We start from the raw sequence: 13,519 nt of genomic DNA on the forward strand, positions 1-13,519 counted from the left end.
ACAGGGTTGTTGTAAGGTACATACTTTGTAAACTTTAAAGCACCAAAGTGTGAGTTTTTGCTATTGGTTTAGTCATGAGGGTGTTTGGAGGGGATGTTCTCACTGGAAGTTTTTTTGGATGTGATCTGACTTTCCTAGAAGGACCTGACTGCCTTTGTTGGGTACAAATATTTTTGTCAGAGCCAGAAAATTGGGTGGTGGAACATGCCTTCAGGAGGGTTGATGTATCTTGCCTCCAGTCATATTGAGATTATCAGAATGTCTTCACCATAATACTTTCTTATTTTGCCACAGGGTTAGATGTGATATCTGCCCAAATAGAAGAGAAAGAAACTATGGATGTAGAAATCCTGATCCTAGTGCTTAAGATAGGAATGAACAATCTACCTGTGCAGATTTGCCAGTGTGTAGATTAATTACGTTTACAGTTATGTTTCTGAGTGTTCCTGTCACCAGGTTCCAGGGAGTGCTTTTCCTTTTTGTTTGTTTGTTTGTTTTGATTAGAATTATACAGAACTTCTCTGCAGAGCTAAACAACTCCCACTGAATGGAAAAGATGAAGTCTATTGTCTTAGCTAAAGCTCTAAGGTAGAGGTCCCTTTGTATTACTGATGTAGGGGAAGGAGTGATGCTCCTGTATTATTACTAACCATCAGTCCCCAATTCAGTCTTTAAATGGATATTCAAATGCTGACATTATGCCTAGTACCACAGGACTCTGACAGCACTAGATCTGCTGTAGGATCATATGACTTAGAGTTTGTCATTATATTTCACAGAAGGTATTTGGCTTTTGTCATCTTCAGGTCTGTGTCATAACTCTTTACTATATTTAGTAGCAGTTAAGCCCTTTTAATAATTTACATCTAGTAGTTAGTCAACAAGCATTTATAAAGAACTTATTATATGCCAGGCACTATGCCAAGCACCGGGAATACAAATAGAAGTAAAAAGAGAGCCTATCTCTACTCTCAAGGAGTCTAGCTTGCATAAAGACTACCTTAGACCTATCTTAATGTGGAGATTATTTGGCAATATTGAGTGCTGTCTTTACAGGACTGATACTGAAGCAGAAGTGGAGCTGGTTGTCCGTCTGGCTAAGGAAGCTGGAGCTTTTGATGCTGTGAAGTGCACTCACTGGGCAGAAGGGGGGAAGGGAGCCACTGCCCTCGCTCATGCAGTCCAGAGAGCCTCCCAGGCACCAAGTAACTTCCAGCTCCTCTATGATGTGCAGGTAAGTGAGGTCTTTTTGTGACTGACTATCTGATTGCGTTCTGTCCTAGGCACTCTGCTACTCTCTGTGTTCTCACTTGGTTACTTTAATCATCTCATAAGAATTTAATTACTATGGATCAAATCCTCTCCATTCCTGCTACTAGAATAGTGATACAGCAGGTCAGTCTGGGGAATCAGTTGGGCTACTGAACAGCATGTTGCTGTTCACATAGTTTGCTGGAGCAGGGGTCCTCACATTGAGAGTTAAATTTAGAGCTCAATCTTTTACATTTAGTAAGATACTTGTTCCTAATATTGCCACACATACAGGCAGAATGAGTACCCAAATAGAGGCAACTTAAAGAATAGAATACCTTTTTCTTACCACCACCCTAATATGAGAAGGAATTGTGTACTTTTCAGTTCACCTTCTGATTATTCTGTATCTCAAGAGTTCAGTGAAATGCTCAGGTACAGAATAGAATTGCCTCTACAGAATTTGATCACTTTTGACATTAGTGTTAAATTAAATTTGCTCAGGCTCAGCAACCATGTTCTTGTAGCATGAACTCTATAATAAGGTTAATTCACATAGCAGTTTATTTTGTTTTCAATCCTGTATTCTGGTTCTTTCAGAATATTATTGGATATCAAACAAGATCAATAACCAGCAACTTGGTTTAGACCATAGGAATGATGTTTTAGTTCTGCTCAGATCTTTTATATAGGTTTTTGTAGGTGGTTTTGGTATTCATTTTCTATACCATGAACTTTGAAGTATGGTATTTGTGTAGAACATTTTGTTGGAAGAAACCATGTTGAACATTGAGAAATTCTTTAATTTTTAAAATTTGTCTACAATAATATCTTCTGTGTCAAGAAACCCCATTAAGCTAAGAGAATAGTAACTGATAATACAGTTATATGAGTGTGGTGTTAGGGTAAAGGGAATAGAAGACTCCATTAGCTTCTTAACCTTCAGTTAACTGATCTTTTTCCTTAATCTTCCATGGATATCTGCATCTCTTCTTGTTTTGACCATACTTCACTAAACTATCATTTCTTACAGAAATGCCTTCATTAAATTACAGTTTAATGTCATACCTTCAGCTTTTGTAGAGTTATTATCATGAGACACATCTGTTTTAATTTCTGTATCTAAGGGTACACATACAAAGGAGGAAACGAACACTACTTAGAGTAAGCTTGTATTCTAATGGAGGATACCACAAGTACATTTCAAAATATATACATTATAAATATGAAGTGTATACATATATACATATATGCATGCATATGGACAAGAGAATTAAACACAAGGTAGTTTGGGAGGGACACCATTTTCAGAAGATGGATGGGGTCTGGTTTACATCTTTAAGGAAAAGAAGTTCACTTATGAGATTGAAGTGAGGAGGGAGAGCATACAAGGCATGAGGCACAGTCTGGTCAAAAACATCGAGACAAAAAATGGAGTGAGGAATAGAGAAAAGGAGCATTTTGGCTAGATCAAAAAGGACAGGAGTGAAGAATAATGCCCAGTGAGGCTGGAAAAGTAGATTGAAATCAGATTGTATAGAATTTTAAAAGCTAAACAGAAGAATTTTATTCTAGAAGCCATTTTGGTGTACTGGAAAAGGGCATTGGATTTTGAGTCAGAAAAACTGGATTTGAGCCCTAGTTCCCCCAAGGACCATGGACAAGGTAGTTAACCCCTGTATGCTTCCATGTAACATAAGGGAAGTGAACTAGATGGTCTCTAAGGCTAATTTATAATCCTACAAAGACACAGAAAATAAAGTCAGAATTGTAGGTTATAGTCAGATTATAGAAAGTGTGGCATTCAGGAAAAGAATGTGAGATTTTATTTACAGTTTTGTGTGGTTTTGTTTCTATTTTCTTTAATCAGAAAAGCAATAGATCAGAACTGTTCTTTGGGAAGATTCAGGGACTAGTGTGTATGGATTAAAGTGGTGGATAGAGATTAGAAGGCTACTGCAAAAAGCTAGTTGAGAAGAAATAAAGACCTAAATTAGGGTAGTAACCATGTGAATGAAAATGAGATTCATTTGAGAGGCATGGCAGAGATGAAATTAACAGGAATTTAGTGACTAATTAAATGTGGGAGATGAGGAGGAAGGGGAGTTGAAAATAACTGATATCTCTTTCCTGGGCAATTAGGAAGATTTCATGAAGCAGAAGGAGGTGGATCAAGGTTTGTAGAGAAAATAAATTTAGTTTGGGATATGGTAAGCTTGAAATACCAGGTTAATCAGTCAGGCAGCTATGGACTAGCTCTCAAGACTTACAATAAGGTTTGGGCATAATTCTCATAGAAGTGAACTAAAGCTGTGGGAATGGCATATCAGAAGAACAAATTCTAGATCAATTGAAATCAACCAATATTTATTAAGCTCCTGTTATATACCAGGAACTATGCTAAATACTAGGGGTATAAAGAAAGGTAAAATCATTATCTCAGGGAGCTCACTGTCTAGTAGAAGAGGCAGCTTAAAAACAATCATGTGTATGTACAAACAAGACGTATATGGGACAAGCTAAAGATGACTGAATAAGAGAAGGCATTAAGAGGAACTGAGAAAGACTTCTGGCAGAAGTTGGGATTTTAGCTGGGACTTGAAGAAGGTTGGAAGATAGATAGGGAGGAGAAGAATTCATTGGGGGGAGGGGGAGAGGAAGGGGAATGGAGGGAAAGGAAGAGGCATCCAGGGAAAAGATGCCTAGAGTCAACCGATGGAAATGTCTTGTAGGAGAAACAGGAAGGAGGCCCATATGTTACTTAATCACAAAATTTGAGAATGAAATTAAGTCATGAGAGAATTGGAGAGAGAAGAAGGGGTCAGGTTATGAATGGCTTTGAATGCCAAACAGAAGATTTTGTATTTGATTCTTAGAGGTAATAGAGAATCAATAGGATTTATTGAATGATGGGGGTAAGAAGAGCATTTTAAGAAGATTGTTTTGATTGGAGGAGGTAAGACCAAGTAGAAGCCTGCTGCAATGGAGTCTAGGTGGTGGCAATGTCATGGGAAAGAAAGGGGTGCCCTAATTATACCAATTTTAGGACCATTCCCTCTAAAAGAATACCAAAGACAGATTAGCATGGTTAGCAATAGGTAGGGTTAATTGGGTGGGTGGATTATATATAGAAACAGAATGAAGAAGACGCAGTCCCAGGATGGCCAGGGTTACGTGCAGGTTTTCCCATGGATACTTGGGATTTCTTTTGTTTCTTCCTTCAAGGAAGTTTTGCATTTTCTGTAGAGTCATAAGTCATCTAGGTGACCTAATCACCTACATAGGGCCTATGCAAGCAATATTACAAAGGTAAAATCAACAGGTCTTGGCAAGAGATTGGATTTGGGGGGAGGGGAGAACTAAGGAAGAGTGAGGAGTCTAGGATGACAGCTGGGTTGTGAACTTGGGTGGCTGAGAAGGTGGGCCCTGAACAGTCAGAAGAAGGTAGAAGTGTCTCGGGGTAAGGTAAGGTCAGTTTTGTGCTTGATGAATTTAAGATGACTGTGAGGCATCTTGTTTTGAGGTTGTCAGGAGGCAACTGGAAATGCAAGTTTGGAGGTTGGGGCTGAGGCTAATGGGTGAGGGCAGAAGCCAGGGTATGGTGTGAAAGGTTGAAGATAAATAATTGGGTGTAGATAATGTAGGAGAAGATGAAAAGCAATAGAATTATTTTTAAGGTTTATCTTGGCAAGGAGCCAGGCCCCCTCTTTATGTGAGATGGGGGTGAAGAAGGAAATAGTATCCAAAGGCCTCTGAGTGATGTGAGAGAAGGAAGAGGAGAAACGAAGGAGCTCTTAGGGAGTGAATTCGATTTGTTTGTTTGTTTGAGAGGGAGTTGTTAGGGGATTTGGGGTTTTTGGTTGGTTTTTTAGCATAATATGAGGAAGAGGCCTCAACATAGGAAATTGGGGAGAGAGGAGTCATGGAACAAGATTTGAAAAAGAGTAAATTAAAAAGTACAGAAAAACTACTGTGATGAGTGAGATGTAGGATAGTAAAAATATTGTTTTGCTGCAGTGAGGGCTCAATTGAAATAATATGATCTAAAGTTGTAATGAACCCAGTCAACACAGTAGAGAAAAGAGAGAAGATAGTGGATAGTGGGAGCAATCCAAAATGCATGTTTGTGAGGGCAAGATCACCAATTGGATTACAGAATAACGTCCCCTAAAGAACACAGCAGTGCAGAATGGAACTGGTTCCCCCAGGGAATGATGGAAAAAGGAAGAGAATGTAGCTAGCTCAGCTTACTGGGAGGAAGGGATTATATTATATATATAATAATATAATATAATATTATATATATTATATTGGGATGAAAATAAAGAACAGGGTTGAGATTGCAAGGGAGAGGGATAGGTAAAATGGTAACAGAAATCATCAGATATGGAAATCTCAAGAGTTTGGAGATACGGAAGTGAAATAATTGTAAGCAATGGCAAGATCAAGATCTCTGTGTGTGTCTGGGGTAAGAAATGAGGGCATTGAGTAGCTAGGAAGTTGAGGGAGTATCGTTATGTATGTTGAAGTTCCCTGATATAAAAACAGGAGAAAAAAATGAGCCAGCTTTAAACTGACTGAGAAAAGAAGGTGAGCTCCCAGTATTTTGATGGAATGATAAATATAGATTAAGCTCACCTCAGAGGAGAAGATTTTAGTGGCAGTGGAGAGCAAGAAGGAGACAACTCCTCCACTTTTAGCACAGTCTAGGTATAAATAGTATTGTGCAACCAGTGCTGAAAAGTGTGGCCAGAGTGTCTATATCACCAGAAGAAAGCCAGGTCTGGGACAGGAAGGGCTTTAAGGTGAAAGTTTGATACTTAGAGAATGTTTGAGGTTGTACAGTGTGAATTCGAGGTGATGGACTTGAGAATGGGCCATATTGTATAGCTGGGTAGGTGGGAAGGATTTGGGAGTAAGCTTGATCAAATAGGGTTTGAACAAGGATGGAGATGAATCGCTGAGGTGGAGAAGAGATTGGGATGGAGATTTGTTAATTGCTAAGGAATAAGTTCAGATAGGCTATCTACATCCCTAAGGACTTAGCCTCAAGATGTATAACCAGAAAGGGGAGGAAGTACTCACCCAGGGGCAGATTTAGTCAAGTTATCTATGGAATGGGGGTGATAGGTGGCAGGGGACAGGCAGCCCAGGCTAGGAGAGCTGTGGAGGGAACATGTTGGAATGGTGTTTTTGTCCTACCCCAGCAAATAGGCAAGGCAGGCCGAATTTCCTGATATTTGATGTAATAAAAAGCAAAAGGCTGCTGAGGTTGTTTTTGTTTGGTTGCTTGGATTTTGGGTTTTGTTATTGTTGTTGCTGTATTGTTTTGTTTTTGTTTTGGTACACATTGCTTTATGAATCATGTTGGGGAAGAAAATTCAGCAAAATGGAAAAACTATGGGAGAGAGTTAGAAGAAGAAAAAGGAGAAGAAAGTAGTAGTAGTAGTAGTAGTAGTAATGAACATAGCATATGTTGACTTACACTCATTTTCTTTAGTTCTTTTTTCTGGATGCAGATCACATTTTCTGTCCAAATTCTATTGGGATTGCTTTGGATCACTCAACTATTGATAAGAACCAGGTTTTTCATACTTGATAATGGTGTACAATGTATTCCTGGTTCTGCTTGTTTTGCTCATCATCAGTTCATGTAAATCTTTCTAGGCCTTTCTTTAAAAAAGTTTGTTCATCATTTTTTATAGAACAATAACAGTGCTGAGGGATTTTTAACTTTTAGTAATACCTTTTGGGTTTGTTTGGGTTTTGGTTGGGTTACACTACAGATACTTTCCCTCATATCTCTTATCCTCATCCCATAGAATTTTTTCTTGTCACCAAGAAAGAATTTTTTTAAAAAACACATTAAGCAAAACCAGTACATTTGTATGGATCATTTGTTACTCATAGTCCTCCTTCATTTATAAGAATGGCCATATTTCCTCTCTTGTTTTGGTGGACATTTTCCATACCATCTACTGTGCTTTGTAATTCCCACATTCATTAGCAAAAGAAATTTCTATAATACTAGAACAGTATTTGGAAAATCTGACACATCTAAAAAAGAGAAATATTTTGTGCCTTATTCTTTTCTCACTCTGTGAATGTTCTTATAAGTGACTACATGACAATCATTCCCTTGTATCTTCTTCCCCACTAATACACCCACCCCCTACCCCAGCTCCCTGTTGTAGACAAGATCAGGATAATTGCACAGAAAATCTATGGGGCTGAAGACATCGAATTACTGCCAGAGGCTCAGCATAAAGTTGAACTCTACACAAAGCAGGTAGGAGTTTATGGGTTTTATCCTTGTCTTTACTACTTTAATGAGAATGTAGAAGGAGCACTGAATTAGGAAACTCTGTCTCCAGCTTTACCAGGTTGTTGTTTTGATGGGTCTCAAGTTTTTTTCACCTATAAAATGAGGCATTTGGATGAGATGCTCTTGGAAAGCATTGATAAAATATTTGAATCTTTTGCCTTATCAATACAGCTGCTACAAACTATATAATTTGAATACTAAAAACAAAATACTTCAGTGGTGCTTTAGATTTCTAAGTGTTTTAATCTCTCATCCAACTAGTATCGATATATTTTTAGTCTTTGATAACTAAACAGAAGATACTTATCATTGAAGTCCTACCAGATGGATACAAAAAAAATTAAAGTCATTTGGCTTTAGAAAGAAATGTAAAGATCATGACAATTACAATGCTTAAGTGACGTTGTATTCTATTAATTTAAACATTTCTTGATTGCTCCTTCTTTCCTTCTTTCTTGCTCTTTAGGGATTTGGAAACCTTCCCATCTGCATGGCTAAAACACATCTATCCTTATCTCATGACCCAGAGAAGAAAGGTGTACCCACAGGTTTTGTTCTGCCAATCCGTGACATCCGGGCCAGTGTTGGTGCTGGCTTCCTGTACCCTTTGGTGGGGACGGTAAGTGCTGCACAGAGAATGATGCTTGAGATGTTGTTGATAATTATGCTTCCTATTTTACGTTTATTCCTATAGTCACCAGTAAGTGGCTAGATGGACAAAAGCTTTGTTGCCTGAGGAGGAAATTGGAATCAGACCTATCAGAATGATTACTCCTGCTGAGGTACACTGTTTGGTTGCATCTAAGTATGGTGGGAGTGCTGCCTCTGCTGAATAATAACCTGGAGTTTTCTCACATCTATTGTGTCTTTGATTGAGCTCAGGATGGGCCTTGTTCACAGAAGAAGTAGGTGTGGTGCATTATATGGGGACACCAGGAAGGCTCCATTTCCTGCTCCTACCCCCTACCCATATCTCTTTGAGTTTCATGGCAGGTGTCTGAAATTCTGCCATTAGAACTTTATTCCTTTGGATTGGGGAATTGTCCCTATTGAAATTGTAGGTACCCAGGAGGGATAAGTCATTAAGTTAAATAACTTATATTTTAGTGTGTTTGTTTTCTTAGTTCTTTTTAACTTAGAAGCCAACAAAAAATTTTTCTTAAAGGGAATTAGAGATTCAGGAAAATAGGATATTTAATGTACAGTCCTTATTTACAGTTTTACTTCCAAGTAATTTCATTTATATTGTCCTTTCTTTGTACCATGTATATCTTTCAGTTCAATTTACTACCTTTGAATACCACAGAGCATGCATTCAGTACTTTTAAGCATTTATAAAATATATTCTACAAAAACATTGACATTTAAGTAAACTGAAACTATACAAGTGAAAGATAACAAGTTATTGTGTTTTAGAAGACAAATTAACTTTTAAATGGAAAAGATGATTGAATTTTTTCATTGACATGTCTTTTCTTAGTGTTACTGTCTTTTCTGAAAAAATCCCAGTCTTAATGGCTTGAGCCAGTCAATTGTACCAACAAATAAAGATGATTTTAAATGAACTTTTTTTGTTGTTGTTGTTGAGTCAATTGGGGTTAAGTGACTTGCCCAGGGTCACACAGCTAGGAAGTGTTAATGTCTGAGAGCAGATTTGAACTCAGGTCCTCCTGACTTCAAGGCCGGTGCCTATCCACTACCCCACCTAGCTGCCCCAAATGAACATTTTAAAAGAAAATTTAATCATTTTAATTGCTCGCATTCATTTCTAAATATATTCCCTCTTCTCCCACTAGTTAGCAAAGTATTTCTTGTAGTAAAAATAATTTTAAGAAGGGGAGTTTATATTGTTTCTGACAAGATATGCAGTTCTTTACCTTTGTAATAGCAACAAAAAAAAAGAGGTATATTTTCTAAATTCTTCTCCTGAGCCAAACTTGGTTATTATAATTACATAGCATTCAGTTTTGTGCCTTGTTTTTCCCATTTGCATTGTGGTTATTATATATATATATATATATATTTTTTTTTTGCTTCATCTTCCTTCTTCAGTCATACAAGATTTCTCTTTATTCTGTTAAAAAATTCTTATATTTGTCATTTTTTATTATTATCATTAACTTATTAGTAGTATTCCATTACATTCACAAAATGTAGTTTGTTTAATCATTCCCCATTCAGTGGGTCCTTTTTTGTTTCCAGGGCTCTACAGCTACAGTGTTAATTTGAGTATTTTGGAATATATGGGAAATTTCTTTCTTCTTTGAACTGGAGTATATGTCTAGTAAAATCTCTAGATCAAAGGATATGAAACATTTTAATCAATTTTTTGCCTAGTCTCAAATTATTTCATAATAGCACCTTCAACAGTACATCTTGTTTTTTCCTTTCAAGTAATTCAAAGTTTAATAGATGTGAAAACATCACAACTATATTATTTTGCATTGTTAGAGATAAGACATAAATATTAGTGGAGAATTAAAGACATAAAATAAAAGATTAAAACAGTTTTTTTTTTTTTTAAGCCTTCTTCCAGATGGGAAAGTAACAATAGCCTCTTCAGCCTCTTGCTTCAGATTTACCATTTGGCCTGTATGTCTAAGTCAGTGGAGAATGCATCCTTTAAAATCTTAAACGAGTATTGACTATGACTGACTATAAGCTTTTTGTCTGCTTGAACACAGAGTCAGCAGTAATTTTGTTTTGGAAATTCACATGTATACAATATTTAGCAGCAACTCAAAGAATTTCATTATTGAATTGCCTGTCACCTAGTAACACTGCCTGAAGATACCAAGTAACAGATTTCTCAGAAAATCTGCCTGAGCAGTGGGTAGGTAGGTGAGCTCCATCTGAGCCACTGTCTTTTTAGTCTACAGATTGATAACTTTTTGCCATAGGATATCCTGGGAACCTCACAAAATTGTTTGTTTTTAATATTTATATGAGGTTACATCTTTATTTTCTGATTGATCCTGTTTTCCCCCTTTACCTTGAACTCCAACTTTATGTCATTTTAATTTCTGGTCATGGATCATAGATGGCATTTGGCACCAAATGCTAACTTAGAGGATTTCTGAGTCCCTGAATTTTGTATCAAGAATTTCTGATTAGTATAGATGATCCCACTCACATAATAAATCCCTTGAAGTGGTCGCATCGTTTGAATTTGCACTACATATTTCCATTGGGTTAAAACCAGTTACCATATTTACCTAATTATTACTTGGAACAATACAAATTCAAATACACAGAACCACTTCACAAGATCCATTATATGCAGTAATCAGGACTATGCTTAGAAATGTCAACATTATATACTTATTGTGTATCTAATTTATACTTTAATATATTTAACATCTACTGGTCATCCTGCCATCTAGGGGAGGGGGTGAGGGGAAGGAGGGGAAAAATTGAAACAAAAGGTTTGGCAATTGTCAATGTTGTAAAATTATCCATATATATAAGTTGTAAATAAAAAGCTATTAAAAAAAAAAAAGAAGAAGAAAGAAAATATCAGTACCTAACCAAAAAAATAAAAAAAAAGAAATGTCAACATTAGGTGATAGTTTTTAAATTTTATTGTATTACAGTATGTTTTTATACTTGTCAGTTTTTAGGAATTCCACTTCAGATGTCTTATATTCAGTCTACATTTAAGGTAGCATTTGTATATTTTGCCATTATATAAAAATTATCAAAATCAAAATGTACTGTGCAAAAGTTTAATTTTCAAGCATTTTGATTTGTATTTAACCTTATTTTCTTGCTTATCCAGACAAAAAAAGGTATAATTATTAGGAAATAAAAGCAAAGACCTCAATGCTTTAATAATGCATTTAAGTTATGGCTTGTCTTTGGTTTTTGGAAGTAAATTAAACTAGTAAGAATATTGACAATAAAACGATATGTTCTTGTTTAAAAAAAACAAACAAAGCTGTTTTTTACTTAAATACACATAAGTCTTGAAGAATTATTAGGTAGATATATATATATGTATATGTTAAATATGTATATTCAGTTTTGTGAGTCTGCCTACTGAGACTAATTTATTCTTAAAAAAAAAAAAAAAGGAACTTTTATCCTTCTCATTTTACTTTGTTTAAACTAAACAAGGAAGATAATTGAATCCTTTTCAGACTTTATTCAACTCTTATTGAGCAGATATCGATGATTAGAAACCTTTATATGGCACAATTTCATGAATTCAATTTGTTAATTTTGTTGAAAAACTAAAAGGCAGCCTTACTTAGGTCTAGGTTAATTATAAGAATTATACATTTATATAGGGTAGAGGTCTCTCAGTCTTTTTCTTTTTAAGTAATAGGAAGCAGAGTTGGCAAAGATGACAAGATAAAACTTTAGTTAATTTTGGAGTCTTTTCTGGAAGACATATATAGTGAACGGTCTGACCATTCTCAAAAACAAGTTGGAATAATGTAGAAAAAAGTGACTAAAATCTCCATCCCCAGAGATTCTCCCCTCATGGACACATATGCTAGGGAAATCAGAGGCCTAAAAAGGTCTCCTACATACCAGAATATTTCTAACTTTAAGTCTTGGGGTAGCAAAGACATGGAATCAGAAATGACAAATAGGAAAAGCATGGAAAAACTCAAATGAATTCATACAAAAGAAAGTAAATAAAAACAAGAAAACAATATATACAATAATTATAAGAATGTAAATAGTGCATCCTGAGAAGAAATAAGAGAATAATACCTTCCTTCTTTCACTGATGTGGGAGTAGAGGACTATAAGTATGGAATGTGTTGGTTAGTTTTGCAGAACTGTTTTTGTTGTTTTCATCTCTATTACAAGGAAAGGCTTGCCAAGGATAGATGGGATTTAGTAACACCTTTTGCTTTTACAGCACATTTAATTTCTGAACCAAAACTATTCAAATAAATAAAAATAAAGCAAAAAGTAAGCATAGTGAGTGTTATAAAACATTACATCAAAAATGAAACCAGAATCATAGTCTGGGCTTTTATTAACTAGTTGTGGAACCCTAGATTCCTAACCTTTCAATTTCCTCACTTATAAAAAATGAGGACATTGGGCTTGATGAATTTTAAGGTTATCTCCAACTCTAATATTCTTAATTCTATGATACAGAATTTTTAAGTGATATGATATGTAATGGATTCTTTAAGGAAGTTCCATAACTACTCAAGTTGACTCCCTTGACTGATGATGAGAAAAATAACCATTTGACTTTTATTCCTTAGTTTGGTTCTATAAAGTAGAAGAAGGTAGAGGATTGTTAGAATTGGGTTGCTCATTTTTTACAATTCTGATTGTTCCTTAGATGAGTACAATGCCTGGTCTCCCAACTCGGCCCTGTTTCTATGACATTGATTTGGATCCTGTATCTGAACAGGTGAATGGATTGTTTTGAATTGGTAAGTTAAATATTCAAGGAGGACCCCCTCTATTTTTATGAAGATTTTAGAACATAAAATAAAGATTTTATATTGTAATGTTCAGCAGCAGAAAAGAATGATTATTATTATTTTAATTTTTCTTTTCTTCGCCAGATTTGGTGTATCTTCCAGAAACCACATTGGAAATTTACCCAGAAGCCTGTATTTGTAGTGCCTGATTTTACATAATCATGTATAGATTTACTTACATCATGAAAGTCTTTTATCAGTCCTTGTGCAATTCAATTAAATAAAATAATTTTAATATCTTTTAAATTGTTTGTTTATTACTTATTTCTAATTCTAACATCTCTTCCCCGTTTTACTTTCTCTTCCTTCTTGATATAGAATTAGTACCACCTCTGCTATATGTTTAACTGTACCCCTTTCTACTTTTGCTTTAATATCTCCTACTGAATAGGTGACAGTGCAGGATTTTAATAAGGAGAAGATCCCAATCCATCTCACCCATTTTACAGATGAATAAACTGAGGCTTCATCATATGGCTTGCCCATG

The 13,519-nt window shown here is 35.7% G+C and overlaps 1 protein-coding gene across 1 annotated transcript in view; it reads left to right on the forward strand.

Moving 5' to 3' along the window:
- MTHFD1 (methylenetetrahydrofolate dehydrogenase, cyclohydrolase and formyltetrahydrofolate synthetase 1) overlaps positions 1-13,278 on the forward strand; it is a 77,987-nt gene extending 64,709 nt beyond the window's left edge. Inside the window, exons 24-28 of the mRNA XM_051977808.1 lie at positions 1,057-1,234; positions 7,433-7,540; positions 8,043-8,195; positions 12,888-12,981; positions 13,117-13,278. Of these exons, the coding sequence (XP_051833768.1) occupies positions 1,057-1,234; positions 7,433-7,540; positions 8,043-8,195; positions 12,888-12,977 (529 nt within the window). The 3' untranslated portion in view covers positions 12,978-12,981; positions 13,117-13,278. The remainder of the gene's footprint in view (positions 1-1,056; positions 1,235-7,432; positions 7,541-8,042; positions 8,196-12,887; positions 12,982-13,116) is intronic.
- Positions 13,279-13,519: the final 241 nt, after the last annotated feature.

This window comes from Antechinus flavipes, chromosome 2, assembly GCF_016432865.1.
Source record: "Antechinus flavipes isolate AdamAnt ecotype Samford, QLD, Australia chromosome 2, AdamAnt_v2, whole genome shotgun sequence".
Lineage (NCBI taxonomy): Eukaryota > Metazoa > Chordata > Mammalia > Dasyuromorphia > Dasyuridae > Antechinus > Antechinus flavipes.